Genomic DNA, 21,175 nt, shown 5'->3' on the forward strand with positions numbered 1-21,175 from the left:
ACCGGACGCAACGCAAGGCCATGCGGCACAATACGGCGCTAATGCAAGTCTATGGGGGAAAAAACGCAACTGGCGGCAAAAAAAGGTTGCGTTTTTTCTGCAAAGCACAGTATTGTGCCGCTCAGCAAAAAACGGTTGTGTGAAAGCAGCCTAAAAGAAGCACATTGGGTATGGGATTTCTATAAATCCCATCCACTGTCGTGTACTATACAATGCGGTGTTATGGACTCTGCAAAAACACACTGCATCCAAAACGGTGCTAACGCTGATCATGGCCTAAGGCTGGATGGATCAAGCTATCTGGCTAGATTCAGAGCGGTGCGAGCAGGCTGTAAGGCACAGAGCCTGCTAGTGCTATGTGCGCCTTACCTAGGTCGTTGGCCAGGATGGAACTGCACGCTGGGCAGAAATGTACACAATAAGAGCTGTACACTATAAAATCCCTCTGTTCTTAAGACTGAGATGATGATATATATTTTTTTTTTCTAATGTTAAATTGCAGTTTTTTGTTTTTACAAGCACCTTTTTTTTTTTTTCTTTTATGAACTTGAGACAAATACATTTTAATCAAATTTTTTTTTTTTTTTGTTCGTCTCATACCATCTGTTTTTGGCCCTCATTAGCAGTATCCTTCTTTCTAAGTGCTCTAATGTCTGTTTCTAGGTTTAGTGTGTTGCATGTTTCCTCAATTTATCCTCACTACAGTTTAAAGAAGCACTCCCAAGAAGTCTTATAAATATACTCACCTATTACCACCTTCTCTGGTATTCAGCGCCATCTAGCTTTCTCTTCTCAGTCACGTCACCGCTCTTCGGACTCTCCAGGTCCGTGCTCTGCGCGAGACCCAGAAGTGGCTTTTACAATGTAAATCCGTGGAGCTGCAGAATGAGATTCAGTATGTTCACTGTAAAAGAGACTTCCGACACGTATAGAGTGATCTGGAGAGACTGCAGAGCGATGTCATTGAGAAGAGGACAATATGGAATACCGCCATTTTCCAAGTCCCATAATGTTTTCATTTGTCTGGGAAATGTTGCAGAGGACAAAAAAAAACTAATTCTTGCATTTTGATTTTTTTTGTTACTCTGTTTACGGATTGGATTTATCTATATTCTATTTTGATTGGACGCTTACTAAGACAGCCATACCAAATGGGGTTTTTTTGGGGTTTTTTTTTTTTTTTGTTTTGTTTTTTTTACGTTTTTCATTTTTAATGAGGCAAAAAGAGGGATTTAAACTTGTGGGGGGGCTTCACATTTTAAAAAAATATTTATTTAAACTTTTTCTGTATTTTAATAGACCCTTTATGGGACTTGAAGCTTCATCTAATCGCTTGTGATATGTATAATGAAAATCACGGTCTCCTGTGAACGCCAGTTAAATGCTGGCTTTCACATGAAAACAGTCATGACCGGTACGGAGGTCTTTGGCAAACCCCTGGCTGTCATTGCAGCACATCAGCACCCTGCGATCACGTCACATCATCTCACTACACAATCGCTGTCCTCTTGCCTTGAGTGACATGGCTGACGTCTCCTATGACTTCCAGTTTCTTGCGCCTGCGCAGCTCCTGTTTTCTCCAATATAGGCACGAGAGTTGAACAGACAGTGGATGACTTATGCGATGTCAGCCTTTTCAATCAAAGCAGGAGAGATAATGAATTAGGACTATAGTGACTGGTCGTATCTCAGGAGACTGCTCTGCCTCTTTCACAATTTTCTTTACTACTGCTCTCTGTTATCAGCTTCTCATTTCTTGCCACATTGTCCACTGTTTTTATTTTTTCATCTACTGACCTCATCTGCTTCTCATTCTCTGTACCAGCATCCTGTCATTTGAGGCTCATTCTGTGAGCTACTGTCCTCTGTGCTGTCTGCCTCACATTTCCTGTGCTTATGTTCTGTCATTTGCTTGTCATCCCCCCCCCCTTGTGCTCTAAATAATACGTTATCAGCCTGTCACTCCCTGCTTGTATTCTGTATTTTTTTGCATGTTATCCCTGGTGCCTTTTGTTTTCTGTTATTAGCCTGTCACTCTTTGGGTACCGTCAGACTTTAGCGACGCTCCAGCGATCTGACCTGGTCAGGATCGCTGGTGCGTCGCTACATGGCCGCTGGTGAGCTGTCAATCAGGCAGATCTCACCAGCGACCAGTGACCAGCCCCCAGCGACGCGTGGAAGCGATGCTGCGCTTGGTAACTAAGGTAAATATCGGGTAACCAAGCGCTTGCTTACCTGATATTTACCTTGGTTACCAGCGCACACCGCTTAGCGCTGGCTCCCTGCACTCGTAGCCAGAGTACACATCGGGTTAATAAGCAAACCGCTTTGCATATTTACCCGATGTGTACTCCGGCTACGTGTGCAGGGAGCCGGCACTGACAGCCTGAGAGCGGCGGACGCTAGTAACAAAGGTAAATATCGGGTAACCAAGCTAAGCGCTTCTCTTAGTTACCCGATGTTTACCATGGTTACCAGTGTCCGCAGGCTGCCAGAAGCAGTCTCCCTGCTCCCTGCACATTCAGATTGTTGCTCTCTCGCTGTCAAACACAGCGATGTGTGCTTATCAGCGGGAGAGCAACGTCCAAAAAATTAACCAGAGCAGTGTGTAACGAGCAGCGATTTCACAGCAGGGGCCAAATCGCTGCTCAGTGTCACACAGAGCGAGATCGCTAATGAGGTCACTGGAACGTCACAAAAACCGTGACTCAGCAGCGATCTCGCTATGTGAGAAGTACCCCTTTGTCTGTTCTATGTTTCTTGTTATCAATCATTTCTGCCTTACTGTGATCAACCTGTCATTCCTTGTGCCTCTTTTCTGTGTTATTTGCTTGTTACCCTCTTTGCCTGTGATACTGTTTGCCACATGTCAGTGTTCTTTGCTTGTAACCCCGTGTGCTTGTGTTTTATCAGGTCCCTGTGCTCCTTGTCCATCCACCCCTTGTGTCTGTGTTCTCTGTTATCAGCCTGTTTGCTTGTCTTGCTTACTCCCTTTGCTTGTGATACCTTTTATGCCCTCTGGTCCTGGGTGCTGTTCCTCGGCTGTATTATGCTCCTCCCAGTCAGAGGCGGAGAGTCGCAGTGAGCTGAGCTCCTACTGTGATACGCAGAGCCCGCTGTGTCCTGCCTGCTGGCATCACTGGAGGGAAGTTCAGAGGAGCATCTGAGCCAGGATTGGATGCGTGAGATCACATGACTTACTCTCTGCACTCTAATTGGAGCTCTATCTTCTTTTCTGTCCTGGCTCCTTGTTTGTACTGTGCATGTTAATGTTGGTACATGCGCAATACAAAAAAGTAACCACTCAGACACTTTTTTTTTTCCTGTTAAACACTGTGAACAGCATTTAAAAAAAAACAAAAAAACCTGTTTTTGTGAACTCTCCATAGTTACAGTTGTGGGCCACCTAGTAGCAGGGACCCTTTTGTGGATGGGGGCCCTGGGCAACTTCCCAGTTTGCCCCCGCCCACCCACACCGGCCTTTCATAGTTATACTATTCAGGTGTTGAGCAGTAATGCTTCTGTAGCCTTTTCTAGCTCCTGTGTCGCTAACCTTTCTTCTGAAAGTAATTTGCCTCAAGGTGTGTTACTGCAAACCGATCTTTTGCAAGAAGAAATGATCCATCCGTTGCCAGGTTTTGTGTATGTGTTAAATGGCCAAAGACTTTGTGAAACTCGAACATCCAGTTCTACCTCCTTTATTGCCATTTGGCTCTTGGAGAAGTCATTAAGACAGGCTGCATAGGCTGCGCTCGCACATTGTGTAGCATTTTTCTGTTCGGCATAATCATTGTAGAACCGACACATTTTTATCTGTTTTGTAAAATCACCCCAAAACTGTGTCTTTGCTATAATTGCTGCAGAAAATACTACACATTTTCAGTCTCTGAACGCGGCCTTACTGTTTTTCCCAACACTGGATTCTTGCTCAAAGGGAATCTGTCACCACTTTGACTTTTTTAAACTGTTAATGTGGGCAATCCAGGTTATAGAAGGCTGAAAAATGCCCTACCTGTGTGTCTCATATGAAATGCCTTTATGTAAATGAGCTCTTCCAGGCTATGGGGTGGATGCTGCCTGATAGATAACTCCGCATCCAGGGCGTTATTAAATAAAATGGGTGTTACCAGTGTGATGTGTGATGGCCGCTTTCACTGCAGAGCTGTATGTGATTATAAGGGCTCTTGTCCACTTGCGATTTTCATGTGCGAGTGCGATCCGATTTGAAAATTGGATCACTCTCGCACCAGTGTTAATCTATGGGGCAGTGTCCTTTTGCTATTTTTTTCCTCAGCTTTCACTGTACTGAGGATCAAATTGCAGCATGCTGCATATATCGCACCAGACTTGCTAATGCGAGTCTATGGGTGCAGTAAAAATATTGCAATACGGATGGTATACACATGTAATATGGATGTCATACGCATGTTACACGGATCATTTATAAGAAAAATCTACGCACCCGCATAGCATCCATATGACATGCAAGTGTCATGCGAGTGCTGAGAAAAAAAAAAACGGACCATACGCAGCACACTCGACTGACTTTTCTGGGCTCGTATCGTGGACAGGAGCCCTAACTGACACTTCTGTAGGTGCCTCTCCGCTTCAGCCACCATCTCACAGTCAGTGTTGCAGTAAAGCAAGGCTCAGTGAGCTGCAAAAAATGTGTTTGAAAGAAGTGAAATTTCATTTCTCCTGTTCGGTGTCAGTTACTTGTCCCACATGGGTAACTCCCCTTTTAATTAAAAAAATCTCTGGAGGCGGAGTGATCTTCCAGGCAGCATCCGCCCCAAAGCCTGGAAGAGCTCAATTACATAGTGATAAAAGATGAGGCATTTGATGAGACATACAGGTAGGATTTTTTCTGCATTCTATAACCTGTGTGCCAATATTAACCGTTTAAAAAGATCAAATGTGGTGACAGATTATTCCCTATAAGACTTAAACAGTGTGTTAATTGCATTTAAGTCACACATCATATACAAACACAATGAGTCCACATGTTATAAATGATCAATGCAGAAATCTAGATAATTCCAGAATAGTTATTTTTTCCTCTTTCACTTCTTTTTGTCTATATACACTGAAATGCTAATTGTTCTGCACAGTATATTCCACCTGTATACTAAATGTGCTGACAGGAGGACCTTATTGTATGTGATTGGAGCAGACTAGGAGGCTGAGGCTGCACATCATAGAAAAACAGTTGACCTTTTAATGTTGACGTACGTAAAAAAATATTTTGCCTTTTTATGTGAGCCTTTTTTACAGGTTGACACATTAACCTTGGATTTGCCATTTGAAACCGCTGTTCTCAATTTGGATCTGTTCCTGTGATCAAAACGAATCAATCGTAATTATTCGGAGTATAGCCAATGCAGGATTTGTGTTACCTTGCACACAAAATACTTATTTGTAGACCATTAAAGAGGTTGCCCGGGGACGAACACATTGACCTATCTTGAGTACTGCGGTATTTCTCTCTGACGTACAATACGTCACAATGTTCTGGGGCTGTAGTGTACCCCGCTCCAGCTAGTGTTGGTAACCAGCTGCTGAGGGGGCACGTAGCAGATGATCAGTGAAGGTGTCAGACCCCACCAGCCTCATACCAAACATGTAGTATTGATGATCTTGGTCACAACAACCTCTTTAAATGCTAAAGTTGGGACACGAACCTTACTTGTAACTTGCATATCTATTGCTATTTTAATTATTGATATTTTTTATTTTTTTCCCCTAGCCAATTATTCTATGTTTGTCCAACACTCTTCTCCATTAGGTTAGGAAATGGCAGTTCTATAGATAATCATATGTATTTAGAGCTGCAACAAAAACATAATTGATCAGCACATATTATTTGGAGACAAAGGTCAGTTATTGTATTAATACAATCTCCAGCGGGGCAACTTCTTATACAACTACCAGATTGAAAAAAAATCCCAACAGAGTCTTTTACTGCCAAACAACATTACCAGTTAATGAAAATAATGAGTCCTGTTTTATGAATGCAAATAATTTTTATTCAAGAATACACAAACAGGACTACAAAAACATATTAGATATATGTGGAGGTTATTAGAGTCATGGACAATAATTTACCAAGAATAAAGCAGTAAGATAATGGGGACAAAGGAAAAGTTTCCCTGAAGACCCAACACTACCAGGGTTAAATCAACAAAATAAAGGTTTAAAATCCCCTATACAATTGCACTAGGGTCACAGTGAGCTCAATAAATAAGGAACATGTAGCAACGTTAATGACCACAAGGTGGTGCTAAAATAGCACAAAAGTCCAGTATCACAGTCGGCTAAGTTAAAGGGAACCGGTCACCAAACCAAAAATATCACCACCTGCAGCTCCTGGGCTGCATTCTATAAAGGTGCACATTGTTCCCTGACTCCACTTGCAGGCCCCAGACATATATCTTTTTTTTTTTTTTATAAAATCTGACGCCACGTATGTAAATTAGCAGTTCTGGTCGGATGGGCGTCCTTTTCTTCGGCCCCTGTCCCTCCTTCTGCCGCTGTTCGCCGTTCTCCTTTCATGATTGACGTGGGTGACGCCTCCGTCATCTCACGCCTGTGCAGAGTCCTTACCGACTCGTGCAATCACACCTATATTTTTGGCTCTGCCCACGATGGGGCAGAGCAAACCGCCTGCGTGCGGGAATGACTTAACTGCACAGGTGCGAGATTTTGCAGCGCAACTTGGATGATGAGGGAGGCATCCCCTACCTCAATCATGAAAGGAGGACAGCGAACAATAGAAGAAGCAAGGACAAGAGCAGAAGAAACGGATGCTCATCCGACCAAGAAAAGGACGCCCATCCGACCAGAACTGTTAATTTACATACGTGGCAGCAGATTTTATAAAGGTATTTCTGGGGTCTGCAAGGGGAGTCGGGGAACAATGTGCACCTTCATAGAATGCAGCCCAGGAGCTACAGGTGGTTCTATTATTGGTTCAATTCTTAAAAAACTGGTGACCGTTTCCCTTTAACTTGGCCAACTGTGATACCAGAATTTTGTGCTATCATAGCACCACCTTGTGGTCATTAATGTTAATACATGCTCCTTGCTTATGAGCTGACTGTGACCTTAGTGCAATTATATATATAATAATAATAATAATTTTATTCATTTATATAGCGCTAGTAATTCCACAGCGCTTTACATACATTGGCAACACTGTCCCCATTGGGGCTCACAATCTAGAGTCCCTATCTGTATGTTTTTGGAGTGTGGGAGGAAACCGGAGTACCCGGAGGAAACCCACGCAAACACTGGGAGAACATACTCCTTGCAGATGTTGTCCTTGGTGGGATTTGAACCCAGGACCCCAGTGCTGCAAGTCTGCAGTGCTAACCACTGAGCCACCGTGCATATGATTTTAACCCTTTATTTCTTCGGCGCTCCATTGGGAGACCCAGACGATTGGGTGTATAGCACTGCCTCCGGAGGCCACACAAAGCAATTACACTAAAAAGTGTAAGGCCCCTCCCCTTCTGGCTATACACCCCCAGTGGGATCACTGGCTCTCCAGTTTTCTGCTTTGTGCGAAGGAGGTCAGACATCCACGCATAGCTCCACTGTTTAGTCAGCAGCAGCTGCTGACTATATCGGATGGAAGAAAAGAGAGCCCATATAGGGCCCCCAGCATGCTCCCTTCTCACCCCACTTGCGGTTTGTAAGGTTGAGGTACCCATTGCGGGTACGGAGGCGGGAGCCCACATGCTGTTTTCCTTCCCCATCCCCCTAAGGGGCTCTGAGGAAGTGGGATCTTACCGGCCTCCAAGCCCTGAGGCCGGGCTCCGTCCACAGACCCATTGAACCTGCTGGATAAGGAGCCGGGGTACCGTTCAGGGACAAGGCCCTGCAACATTCAGGTACTCTGTGTCCCCCTATGGACTGGCCGCGCACGCTCCAGACTTGCTGGGTGTGCTAGTGCGCCGGGGACAGTAGCGCTGCGCGCTGGGGTTTGAGTCACTGCAGCCTAGCTGAGTGACTTTATGTGTTGGGAACTACCGCGCCGGCCGCTCCGGGAGCGGCGGCGCGGCTGGGACTTGTAGTGCGCCGGGGACTTAGCGCCGACCGTGCTTTTACGACGGCGGCGCTTATAAATTTAGTCCCCGGCTTTTGCGGCCTAGCTCCGCTTCGTTCCCGCCCCCTCCCTGTCACTCAGGGAAGGGGACAGGCGTTGTGCAATCATCAGCGCCGAGGGCTGGAGCCTTATTTACATGCTCCAGCCCTCTCACTGGGCACAGTGGGACGCAGGTTTCCCGCTTTTTGTCTGAGCACACCCAGGGCCCGCCCCCCCTCCACAGAGACGCCGGCAGCCATTCCTGCATGCAGTCTGGCTGGGGATCGGACACAGGCTCTGGGAGACCCAGACAAGGGATTTCTGGCGACCACACACCCGCGTTAAGCGGGCGGTAAGCAGCACATTCGTGCTGGCCCCACTAGTGCCACAGTGTTATTTGGTGTACTTTTTCCTGTACCAGATATATATATATTGCACTATAAGGTCGCTTCTTGGCTGTATACCCCTATTGCTCTGAGGAGACGACAACATGTCATCTGCAAAACGCAAGGGTGCCAAGACACAGGCTGTGAAAGCTGTGTGTGCCGCTTGTGGGGCTAATCTACCGGCAGGTTACAATGACCCCCATTGTGTGCAATGTTCGGTCCCTGTGCCACTTCGTCAGCCGGAGCCTGTGGTGGTAGTGGCCCAGGCAGAGTCGCCGGTGAACCCTGTCCCGGTGACGGGGACAGAGTTTGCTGTTTTTGCTGACAGGATGTCTGTCACTATGACAAAAATCCTAGAGACCTTGCAGGCCAGGCCAGTTACTCAGTCCATGGACACTGCTGTGGCAATGTTCCCCGGTCCCCCTCAGTTGGAGTTAATCAGTGCTTCAAGGGGGTCCCAGGCATCTCAGCCTGACGGCTCTGATTCAGATGACAGTCCCAGGCAGCCTAAGCGTGCTCGCTGGGAGAGACCCCCCACGTCTTCACGCGGATCAGGGTCTCAGCGAGAGGAGTCTCTACATGATGAGACAGAGGAGGGTGATCAGGAGTCTAATCCTGAAACCGCTCTCAATCTGGATACTCCTGATGGTGACGCCGTGGTAAATGACCTTATAGCGGCCATCAATAGTCTATTGGAAATTTCTCCCCCTGCCCCTTCTGCAGAGGAGGCAGCTGCACAGCAGGAGAAGTTCCATTTCAGGTATCCCAAGCCTAAACTGAGTACTTTTCTGGACCACGCTGACTTCAGAGAATCAGTCCAGAAACACCATGCCTACCCAGATAAGCGTTTCTCAAAACGTCTTAAAGATACACGTTATCCCTTTCCCCCTGACGTGGTCAAACGCTGGACCCAGTGTCCAAAGGTGGATCCCCCAATTTCCAGGCTTGCAGCTAGATCCATAGTTGCAGTGGAAGATGGGGCTTCACTTAAAGATGCCAATGACAGACAGATGGACCTTTGGTTAAAGTCTGTCTATGAAGCTATTGGCGCGTCGTTTGCTCCAGCATTCGCGGCCGTGTGGGCACTCCAAGCTATTTCAGCTGGCCTGGCACAGGTGGACTCTTTCATAGGTCCAGCAGTGCCGCGAGTAGCGTCCCTAACCTCGCAAATGTCGGCGTTTGCGACTTACGCTATCAACGCTGTCCTGGACTCCACAAGCCGTACCTCAATTGCGTCTGCCAACTCTGTTGTCTTGCGCAGAGCCTTGTGGTTAAAGGAATGGAAAGCGGATTCTGCTTCCAAAAAATGTTTAACCAGCTTGCCGCTATCTGTGGATAGGCTGTTTGGTGAACAATTGGCTGAAATCATTAAGCAATCCAAGGGTAAGGACTCCTCCTTACCCCAGCCCAGATCAAGCAAACCTCAACAGAGGAAGTGGCAGTCGAGGTTTTGGTCCTTTCGAGGCTCCAGCAAGACCCAATTCTCCTCGTCCAAAGGGACTCAGAAGGAGCATAGGAGCTCAGATTCCTGGCGGGCTCAGTCACGCCCCAAGAAAGCAACCGGAGGAACCGCTTCCAAGGCGGCTGCCTCATGACTTTCGGCCTCAGCCCTCCGCATCCTCGGTCGGTGGCAGGCTCTCCCGCTTTTGCGACATTTGGCTGCCACAGGTCAAAGACCGGTGGGTAGCAGACATTTTGTCTCACGGGTACAGGATAGAATTCAGTTCTCGTCCTCCGCCTCGGTTCTTCAGAACCTCCCCACATCCCGACCGAGCAGATGCCCTTCTGCAGGCGGTGTGCTCACTAAAAGCAGACGGAGTAGTGATCCCTGTTCCTCTGCAGGAACAAGGGCAAGGTTTTTACTCCAATCTCTTCGTGGTTCCAAAAAAGGACGGCTCGTTCCGTCCTGTTCTGGACCTAAAGCTGCTCAACAAGCATGTGAACGTCAGGCGGTTCCGGATGGAATCCCTCCGCTCTGTCATTGCCTCAATGTCTCAAGGAGATTTCCTTGCATCAATAGACATCAAAGATGCTTATCTCCACGTGCCGATTGCTACAGAGCACCAACGTTTTCTACGTTTCGTGATAGGAGACGACCATCTCCAGTTCGTAGCTCTGCCATTTGGTCTGGCGACAGCCCCACGGGTTTTCACCAAGGTCATGGCGGCAGTGGTAGCAGTCTTGCATTCTCAGGGACACTCGGTGATCCCTTACTTGGACGATCTACTTGTCAAAGCACCCTCTCAAGAGGCATGCCAACACAGCCTGAATGTTGCGCTGGAGACTCTCCAGACTTTCGGGTGGATCATCAACCTTTCAAAGTCAAACCTGGCACCGACTCAATCACTAACGTATCTTGGCATGGAGTTTCATACTCTCTCAGCGATAGTGAAGCTTCCGCTGGACAAGCAGCGGTCTCTACAGACAGGGGTGCAGTCTCTCCTTCAGGGTCAGTCGCACACCTTAAGGCGCCTCATGCACTTCCTAGGGAAGATGGTGGCAGCAATGGAGGCAGTCCCGTTCGCGCAGTTTCATCTGCGTCCTCTTCAATGGGACATTCTCCGCCAATGGGACGGGAAGACAAATTCCCTAGACAGGAAAGTCTCCCTTTCTCAGACGGCCAAGGATTCTCTGCTATGGTGGCTTCTTCCCACCTCATTATCGCAGGGAAGATCATTCCTGCCCCCATCCTGGGCAGTGGCTGGAAGGCAAGCAGATCCGAATTCAGTCGGACAACTCCACAGCGGTGGCATACATCAACCACCAAGGAGGGACACGCAGTCGGCAAGCCTTCCGGGAAGTCAGGCGGATTCTGATGTGGGTAGAGGAAAGAGCATCCACCATATCAGCAGTTCACATCCCGGGCGTAGAAAACTGGGAAGCAGACTTCCTCAGTCGCCAGGGCATGGACGCAGGGGAATGGTCCCTTCACCCGGATGTGTTTCAGGAAATCTGCCGCCGCTGGGGGGTGCCGGACGTCGACCTAATGGCGTCTCGGCACAACAACAAGGTACCGACCTTCATAGCGCGGTCTCGCGATCAAAGAGCTCTGGCGGCAGACGCCTTAGTGCAAGATTGGTCGCAGTTCCGGCTCCCTTATGTGTTTCCACCTCTGGCACTCTTGCCCAGAGTGTTACGCAAGATCAGATCCGATTGCGGCCGCGTCATACTCGTCGCCCCAGACTGGCCGAGGAGGTCGTGGTACCCGGATCTGTGGCATCTCACGGTCGGCCAACCGTGGGCACTACCAGACCGTCCAGACTTACTGTCCCAAGGGCCGTTTTTCCATCGGAATTCTGCGGCCCTGAACCTGACTGTGTGGCCATTGAGTCCTGGATCCTAGCGTCTTCAGGATTATCCCAAGGGGTCGTGGCCACCATGAGACAGGCTAGGAAGTCCACTTCTGCTAAGATCTACCACAGAACGTGGAAGATTTTCTTATCCTGGTGCTCTGCACAAGGAGTATCTCCCTGGCCATTCGCGTTACCTGTCTTTCTTTCCTTCCTGCAATCTGGGTTGGAAAAGGGCTTGTCGCTCGGCTCCCTTAAAGGGCAAGTCTCGGCACTATCCGTGTTTTTTCAGAAGCGGCTAGCACGACTTTCTCAGGTGCGCACGTTCCTGCAGGGGGTTTGTCATATCGTACCTCCGTACAGGCGGCCGTTAGATCCGTGGGATCTAAACAAGGTCCTTGTTGCTCTACAGAAGCCGCCCTTCGAGCCTCTGAGGGATGTGTCACTTTCTCGACTCTCACAGAAAGTGGCCTTTCTGGTAGCGGTCACGTCTCTTCGGAGAGTGTCCGAACTAGCGGCGCTGTCATCCAAGGCTCCTTTCCTGGTGTTCCACCAGGACAAGGTAGTGCTGCGCCCCATTCAGGAGTTTCTCCCTAAGGTGGTATCCTCTTTTCATCTTAATCAGGATATCTCCTTGCCTTCCTTTTATCCGCATGCAGTTCATCGGTATGAAAAGGATTTACATTTGTTGGATCTGGTGAGAGCACTCAGAATCTACATTTCCCGTACGGCGCCCCTGCGCCGCTCGGATGCACTCTTTGTCCTTGTCGCTGGTAAGCGCAAAGGGTCGCAGGCTTCCAAAGCCACCCTGGCTCGATGGATCAAAGAACCAATTCTTGAAGCCTACCGTTCTGCTGGGCTTCCGGTTCCATCAGGGCTGAAGGCCCATTCTACCAGAGCCGTGGGTGCGTCCTGGGCATTACGACACCAGGCTACGGCTCAACAGGTGTGCCAGGCAGCTACCTGGTCGAGTCTGCACACTTTCACCAAACATTATCAGGTGCATACCTATGCTTCGGCGGACGCCAGCCTAGGTAGAAGAGTCCTGCAGGCGGCAGTTGCCTCCCCGTAGGGGAGGGCTGTCTTTGCAGCTCTAACATGAGGTATTTCTTTACCCACCCAGGGACAGCTTTTGGACGTCCCAATCATCTGGGTCTCCCAATGGAGCGCCGAAGAAGGGAATTTTGTTACTTACCGTAAATTCCTTTTCTTCTAGCTCCTATTGGGAGACCCAGCACCCGCCCTGTTGTCCTTCGGGATTTCTGGTTGTTTTTCGGGTACACATGTTGTTCATGTTGAATGGTTTTCAGTTCTCCGACGTTACTTCGGAGTGAATTTGTTTAAACCAGTTATTGGCTTTCCTCCTTCTTGCTTTTGCACTAAAACTGGTGAGCCAGTGATCCCACTGGGGGTGTATAGCCAGAAGGGGAGGGGCCTTACACTTTTTAGTGTAATTGCTTTGTGTGGCCTCCGGAGGCAGTGCTATACACCAATCGTCTGGGTCTCCCAATAGGAGCTAGAAGAAAAGGAATTTACGGTAAGTAACAAAATTCCCTTCTTTGTTTTAATCCTGGTAGTGTTGGGTCTTCAGGGAAACTTTTCCTTTTATCCTCATGATCTTCCTGTTTTATTCTTTGTAAATTATTCTCTATGAGTCTAATAACCTCCACATATATCTGTTTTTGTAGTCCTGTTTGTATATTCTTGAATAAAAATTATTTGCTTTTATCGAACAGGGCTCTCATATTATTTTCATTAACTGTGAGTGGTAATGTTGTTGGGCAGTAAAAGACGGTCAGGATTTTTTTGAAAAATTTAATTGACACAAAGTCAAAAAATTCCAGAAGTTTTTGTGTAAGAGAGAATGATCTGGCCCTACTGTGACATTTTGTTGTATGTTCTATTGATGCCTTTATGTATCTAGTGCTGGTACAAAAACCTAGTTGACATTTTTTCACTTCCTTGTGTCCTCTTTGGGTGGAACGATATACCCTTTTGGTTTAGTTCCACCGCTCATTAGTCTGTGTTCATGTTCTAGAAATGTATCAATTGGCATAATCTGATGGTCACTTAAATACAGGACCTACTACCAAATAGTTTTGTAGTTCCAAGCACCAGACTCATCTAGTTCCTAAACTAAGCTAGATCAATGAATACAAGTTGCCCATACACTACCAGTCCCCATCATTTTTGCTCAAAATTTACATTAGTAGAAGTAAATTGCAAACCTGAAAATTTAGTGTTCATAGTAATGAACCCTTCATGTTAAAGTGTATAGAATCCCATAAAATAGATCTGTGTTGATCTTAAGCAATGTTCCTCTTGATTGATCTTCTTGTGTAAAATATAATTGTGGGTTAGCGGCCATTGGTAGCTCTTGCAATTTGTCACTTAGTGCTAGGATTGAGGCTGTACTTGAACCATTGACAAGTCCAAGTGCAGCTTGGCCATTAGCGACAAACCATGGGCACTATTAGCACCCTAAGCAAAGTGCATCAGTTAAATTTAAGCAAATTATAAGTTTTGTGAAAGTAATAATGTATCTGTTTTTATTGTATAGATGAACGGGGCCAGTTTAATGCTGCTGCCAAGCCACCTGTTACTGTGAACAAATCAGACTTGTCTTCAAAACACAGAGTTGATGGCAAATCCCCTAAACCAGAAGGACGAGTAAGTCGATCTAATGCGGATCAGAAGAAACCTCGAAACAATGAAGGACTCACAGCAAGTGAATCTCTTCTGTTGAAGTCTGATGCTGCAAAACTGCGATCAGACTCTCACAGCCGATCCTTGTCACCCAACCACAATACTCTCCAAATTCTAAAGAACTCTGATGGAAAACCTTCTGGTCTCAGATCAGAATCTCCTGGACCTGGCTCACGTTCTACATCACCAAAGCCAAAGACTGTGCCTACAGGAAAGCCTAATATGTCTAGTGCAAGTGCAACACGTTCTGCATCTCCACAGGAGAAAAACCTACCTCAAAAAGCTGCAGTTCCTGTAAAGACCAAACTTGAACCACCACGTGAACGGTCCAAGTCTGATTCTTATACTCTGGATCCTGACACACTGCGTAAGAAGAAAGTACCTTTCACAGAACCATTGAGAGGGCGATCCACTTCTCCCAAACCAAAAATGACACAGAAAGATGGTAAACCAGCAGGTGGCAGTGAAAACAGAGCTCCTTCTCCTCATGTTGTTCAAGAAAACCTGCATAGTGAAGTGGTTGAAGTATGCTCTTCCAGTACTTTAAAGACCAACAGCATTATAGATAGTACTTGTGAGGACAATACAGAGCTAAAAAGTGTCGATGATGGTGCATCCAAAGTCCATTTCAGTATTGGAAAAGCACCCGTAAAGGAAGAGCAAGATACAAGAGCATCTCCCAAAGTAAGCCGCAAAAGTTCTGGTAGGCATGTTCGACCCAAAAAAGAAAAAAACAACTTTCTGTTTAAAGAACCATCGAGATCTACTGAACCTGCAAAGGAAGCAATGTCCCCATCTGTGGCTGAATGTGCAAGAGCTGTGTTTGCAGCTTTCCTCTGGCATGAAGGCATAGTTCATGACGCAATGGCTTGTTCTTCATTTCTAAAATTTAATCCTGAACTATCCAAAGAACATGCACCTATCAGAAGCAGTCTTAACAGCCAACAGCCGATGGAGGAAAAAGAAGTCAAGTTAAAGAATAGACATTCCATAGAAATATCATCTGCACTTAATATGTTTCATATTTCTCCCCATGGGCCCGATATATCAAAAATGGTCAGTATTAATAAGAACAAAGTATTGTCCATGCTTACAGAACGGACTCTTCACGAGAAGTGTGAGGATGGCAAGCATGAGGCTTCACAGTTTGATGTTTCAAACCACCATTCTACTAAATCCAGACCCCCTCTTCCACTAACACTACAACATCTTGTAGCCTTTTGGGAAGATATTTCTTTGGCCACCATAAAAGCCGCGTCCCAGAATATGATCTTCCCAAGCCCTGGCTCATGTGCAGTTTTAAAGAAAAAAGAAGGTGAAAAGGACAGCAAGAAGGCCAAAAAGGAGAAAAAGAAGAAAGACAAGGCAGAATCCAGACCGCGTGGTAATTTGTTTGGAGAAATGGCCCAGTTGGCAGTTGGAGGGCCTGAGAAAGACACCATTTGTGAGCTTTGTGGTGAATCTCATCCATATCCTGTAACATATCACATGCGCCAGGCACATCCAGGTATGTTTACCCATTTTAATGCCTACCTGTAGGGAATAATCTACTAATCACAAATGTATGTATGTATGTATGATATAGATCCTAAATAATAATGATTACCTATTACAATTCTATAGTAACTTAGTGACTGCAATATTGGAATAAAGAAGGAAACTAGGAGTCCACAAGCTATATAAAATAATTTTGTAAATACTATAAAAGTATGATTGTAGTTCACTACATGATCTCTGGCAATAACAGATACAGAGACCACAATGAACACATATAGATGTGTGAATGGGACCAACCAAATAACAACGTACAAACGTCAAGTTCTTTTTATGCATGAGAAATTAACCACACTACAGATGTGCCATGTTCAAAATGTGTGTGGATAGATTGATATATGGAATATATTTTAGCGCATCTACTCATAAATCCATTATCAATATATTAGGCAGCTATTTAAACCCATATCTGTGTGGTCATTGTGGTTTTCGGAACTATTGCCTGTGATCCTGTAGTGTACTACAATCTTGATTTTAACCCCTTAACGACCGCGGCCAGTAAAAATTTGTCCTAGCGGTCATAGTATTACTGCCCGCAGTCTGCCGCCGGCAGCATCCAGCGATCGGCGCACATCTCAGCTGATTTTCACAGCTGAGATGTGTTCCTGCTAGGCACGAGCAGAATCGTTATCTGCTTGTGCCGTTTAACCCCTTAAATGGCGCTGTCAACATGACAGCGCCATTATAACGGCATCGGCAGTAAACATGTACTTACCGCCAGATACCGGAAGTCACGTGACGTGATCACGTGACTTCCGGTGGTTGTCATGGTAGCACAGGGTCATGTGATGACTCCTGTACTGCACATGAACTACTTTGTTTCACTTGGATCCTTATAGCCCCCTAGGGGGGACTAGTAAAATTAAAAAAAAAAAAAAAAAATTTTTTTAAAAAAAAAACCTTAAGTTCAAATCACCCCCCTTTTGCCCCATTGAAAATTAAAGGGTTAAAATACACATTTGGTATTGCAGCGTTCAGAAACGCCCGATCTATCAAAATATAACCTCAATTAATCTGATCAGTAAACAGCGTAGGGGCAAAAAAATTCCAAACACCAAAATTACGTGTTTTGGTCTCCACAAATTTTGCGCAAAATGCAATAACAGGCGATCAAAAGGCAGCATCTGCGCAAAAATTGTACCGTTAACAGTCAGCTCGAGACACAAAAAAAAGTCACTGAGCCATAGATCCCGAAAAAATTAGAAGGTTACGGGTCACGTAATATGGCGTAAAACATGCGCCACTTTTTGCGGACAAACTTCCGTTTTTTAACCCCTTATATAAAAGTAATTCTATACATGTTTGGTGTCTATGAACTCGCACTGACCTGAGGCATCACACCCCCACATCAGTTTTACCATATAATGAACACAGTGAATAAAATATCTAAAAAAATAATAGTGCTATCGCACATTTTTGTTTGCAATTTTTCCGCTTTTGGATTTTTTTTGCAGTTTTCCAGTACACTATATGGTAAAACTTATGGTTTCATTTAAAAATACAGCTCATTCCGCAAAAAAATGAGCCGTCACATGACCATATTGACTGAAAAATAAAAAAAAGTTACATCTCTCAGAAGAATGGCGAAAAAAAAAACGAAAAGCGAAAAATCGGCCGGTCGTGAAGGGGTTAATATATGTATCCTCTGCTTGCTGCAGTATTTGGTAGCCAATGACTACTAAAACATTGCTGGATTTCTCCTTCAAATACAAAGCTTGTTCTTTGGTTTCATATAAAAGGAATCCATCAACAGATTTTTTTTTGCTATTTTAAGGGAGCAGCAAAATGAGCCAGGTTTCAGGGATGTCACTTGCTTAATACAATCTGTGGTTTATCAACAAGAGATTCACTGCCTTCCTAGGTGTCCCCTGCAAACCAGGCAGGCTAATCTGTGTAACCCTGCCTTCACCACTGATTGGCAGCTTCCTGTGTACACTCTAGAGTCTAGACTGTCAGCTAGCTACCAATCAGTGGTGTCATTTTGACATCTACAGCTGAGAACATTGGGCTTCTATCATAACTTCACCAAACAGTCCAGTACGTGATACATCACTAAAACTGGTGTCAACATCATGCAGCTCTCTTAGGCTATGTGCGCACTTACCGGATTTTTCGCGGATTTTGCCGCGGATTTGCTGCATGTTTCGCTGCAGAAAATGTTCATAACATCTCTGCAGTGAATCACCAGCAAATCCTATGGAGAAAAAAAATCCTGTGCGCACTGGGCGGAATTTGACAGCTGCGTGTTTTGCTGCGGGAATCCCGCAGCAAAAACAAGTGCATGTCACTTCTTTTCCGCACATCGCTGCGGGATTTCTCTCCATTGACTCAATGTTAATCAAGAAATCCCGCAGGGAATAACGCAGGCAGCAAATTCTGTGCGGTTCACTGCGTTTTCCTGCGTTATTCCCTGCGGTATTTTGCGGTTTACCTCCGGTAATGTGCATCACTTGCTGCGGTTTTGCAGGGAAGTGATGTCATTACAGGAAGAGGAAGCCGTGCAGAGTAAACACACACACAGATCACAGACACAGACATCACAGACACATAGAACACATAGACACAGACACATAGAACACACATAGAAAGAAAACGGAAATATAGGAAAAAAAGAACGTGGGCTCCGCTGCATATTTACCTTCCAGCCGAGGTAAGCACACAGCGGCGGCCCGGTATTCTCAGGCTGGGGAGGGAGAGGGGCAGGGATAATGTCCCCCGCCTCACTCCCCCTCCGGCAGCCGAGAATATCAGCCGCAGCTGCCCCGGCACTGTCGCATGCAATATGCGACAATACCGGCGTGTCCTCGGCTCTTCTTGCCACCGTGTAGCAGTGGTGGCAAGGTAATACAAGGGGTTAATGATGGTGGGGGACCACCGCCATTAACCCCAGGCTTGATCATGGCAGCGTCTATGTGACAGCTGACATGATCAACCCGTAAGTAAAGTGAAAAAAAACACACAGAAAAATCCTTTATTTTAAATAAAACAAACAAGCCTCGTTCACCATTTTATTAACCCCTCCCGCACCAAAGCTCCGGCATAATCCAGGTCCGACGTCCAGCGCTGCTTCCATCCAGCCGCGACTGTCACAGAGACAGGCTGAATGCAGCAGAGGTAATTACCGGTCATTTCCCACGGCCGGTAATGTGAACTCACTGCCGACCGTGGGAAATGCAGCGATCTGTCATCTATCTCTCTATCTATCTATCCCTCTGTCTGTCTATCTATCCCTCTATCTATTCTTCTGTCTATCTACTCTCAGAATTAAATGACTTTTTTTTTTTTTTTTTTTTCTCTTCAATGTGCTTTATTGCATTGAAAGCAATAAAGCACATCCCAACCCGCACGCGGCAAAACCGCGGCAATACCGCGAACAATACCGCGGTAAAACCGCAGCAAACCGCGGCAAACTGCATGCGGTTTTCGGGTGCGGTTTCCCGCGGTTTTTTACCGCGGGTGCGGTAATCTTTGAGGGCATGCGGAATTTTCTCAAGAAAATTCCACTTCCCAGTGCGCACAGAGCCTTACATGGCAAAAACCTGCTGATAGATTCCCTTTAAAAGTGGAAAATTCATATGTGTATTGGATTTTAATTGATTGCTAACTATAGGAAATATGAAATCTAGTATACATGTAATTTACATACATTAATTTTATATACCTTTTATGTAAGTACTGTCATGGCTGAAAGTATTGGCACACTATAAATTGTTCGATAATGAGGTGTTTCTCCCAGAAAATTATTGCAGTTACACATGTTTAGTTGTACAGTTTATTTCCTTTGTGTGTATTCAAATGACCCAAAAAAACCAATGAACTTATGCCCAATATTAGCCTTTTTCTCACAAAACCCCCAAAAAATGAGCTGGACAAAATTGTCTTTTCCAAAATTTTAGGTAAACCGCTTTGTTTCAAGCATGTGATGCTTGTTCAAACTCACTTGTAGCAAGTAACAGGTGTTGGAAATATGAAAATCACACCTGAGACAAGATAAAAAGGGAGAAGTTGACTCAATCTATGCATTGTCTGTGTGTATCACACGAAGCATGGCGTACAGAAAGAGAAGACAACTGTCTGAGAACTTGAGAACCAAAATTGTTGAAAAATATCAATCTCAAGGTTACATGTCCATCTCTAGAGATCTTGATGTTTCTTATGTTCCACCGTGCGCAACATAATCAAGACATTTAGAACCAATGGTACTGTAGCTATTCTCCTTGGATGTGGATGGCAGAGAAAAAAATGTTGAAAGGTTGTAATGCAAGATAATCCAGATTGTGATTAAGCAGCCCCTATAAAGTTCCAAAGAAATTCAAGCTGTCCTGCAGGCTCAGGGTGCATCAGTGTCAGTGCAAACTATTCGTCAACATTTGAATCAAAATGAGTCGCAACGACAGGAGACCCAGGAGGAGCCCACTGCTGATACATTATGGCAAACTCCAGCCAAGCTTTTTTGTCTGTATGTCAATAAGCCAAAATCCTTCTGCGAAAGTGTCTTGTGGACAGATGAGACCAAGATGGAGCTTTTTGGTAAGGCACACAATTCTACTATTTTCAGAAAACAGAATGAGGCCTAAAAAGAAAAGAACACAGTACCTATAGTCAAATATGGTGGAGGTTCTAAGATTTTTTTTTATGATTGTTTTACTGCCTCTGACACTGTGTGCCTTGACTCTGTGCAAGGCATCATGAAATCTAAAGATTATCAAAGGATTTTGGGTTGTAATATAGTACCCAGTGTCAGAAAGCTGTGTTTGTCCTGCTGGAAGGACAAAGACCCCAAAACATACTTCAAGAAGTACCCAGAATTGTATGGAAACAAAGCACTGGAGAGCTCTGAAGTGGACAACAATGTCTGAATCTAAAGTTCCTGTCACACACAGAGCTAAATCTGCGGCAGATCTGTGGTTGCAGTGAAATTGTGGACAATCAGTGCCAGGTTTGTGGCTGTGTACAAATGGAACAATATGTCCATGATTTCACTGCAACAACAGATCTGCCAAAGATTTATCTGTGTGTGACGGGGCCTTAAATCCCATTGAACACCTGTGGACAGAACTTATAATTGCAGTTGGGAGAAGGCACCTTTCAAATATGAGACCTGAAGCAGTTTGCAAAAGAAGAGTGGTCCTAAATTCCACTTGAGAGGAGTA

At 45.6% G+C, this 21,175-nt stretch overlaps 1 protein-coding gene across 17 annotated transcripts in view; it reads left to right on the plus strand.

Annotated features, from left to right (window-relative positions):
- MYCBP2 (MYC binding protein 2) overlaps positions 1-21,175 on the plus strand; it is a 481,356-nt gene that overhangs the window by 390,246 nt on the left and 69,935 nt on the right. For all 17 annotated transcript variants that reach the window (XM_075336774.1, XM_075336775.1, XM_075336778.1 and 14 more), the window contains one exon: positions 14,323-15,975. In XM_075336774.1, coding sequence (XP_075192889.1) covers positions 14,323-15,975 — 1,653 coding nt within the window. The remainder of the gene's footprint in view (positions 1-14,322; positions 15,976-21,175) is intronic.

The sequence above is a fragment of the Anomaloglossus baeobatrachus genome, chromosome 2 (genome assembly GCF_048569485.1).
Source record: "Anomaloglossus baeobatrachus isolate aAnoBae1 chromosome 2, aAnoBae1.hap1, whole genome shotgun sequence".
Taxonomy (NCBI): Eukaryota; Metazoa; Chordata; class Amphibia; order Anura; family Aromobatidae; genus Anomaloglossus; species Anomaloglossus baeobatrachus.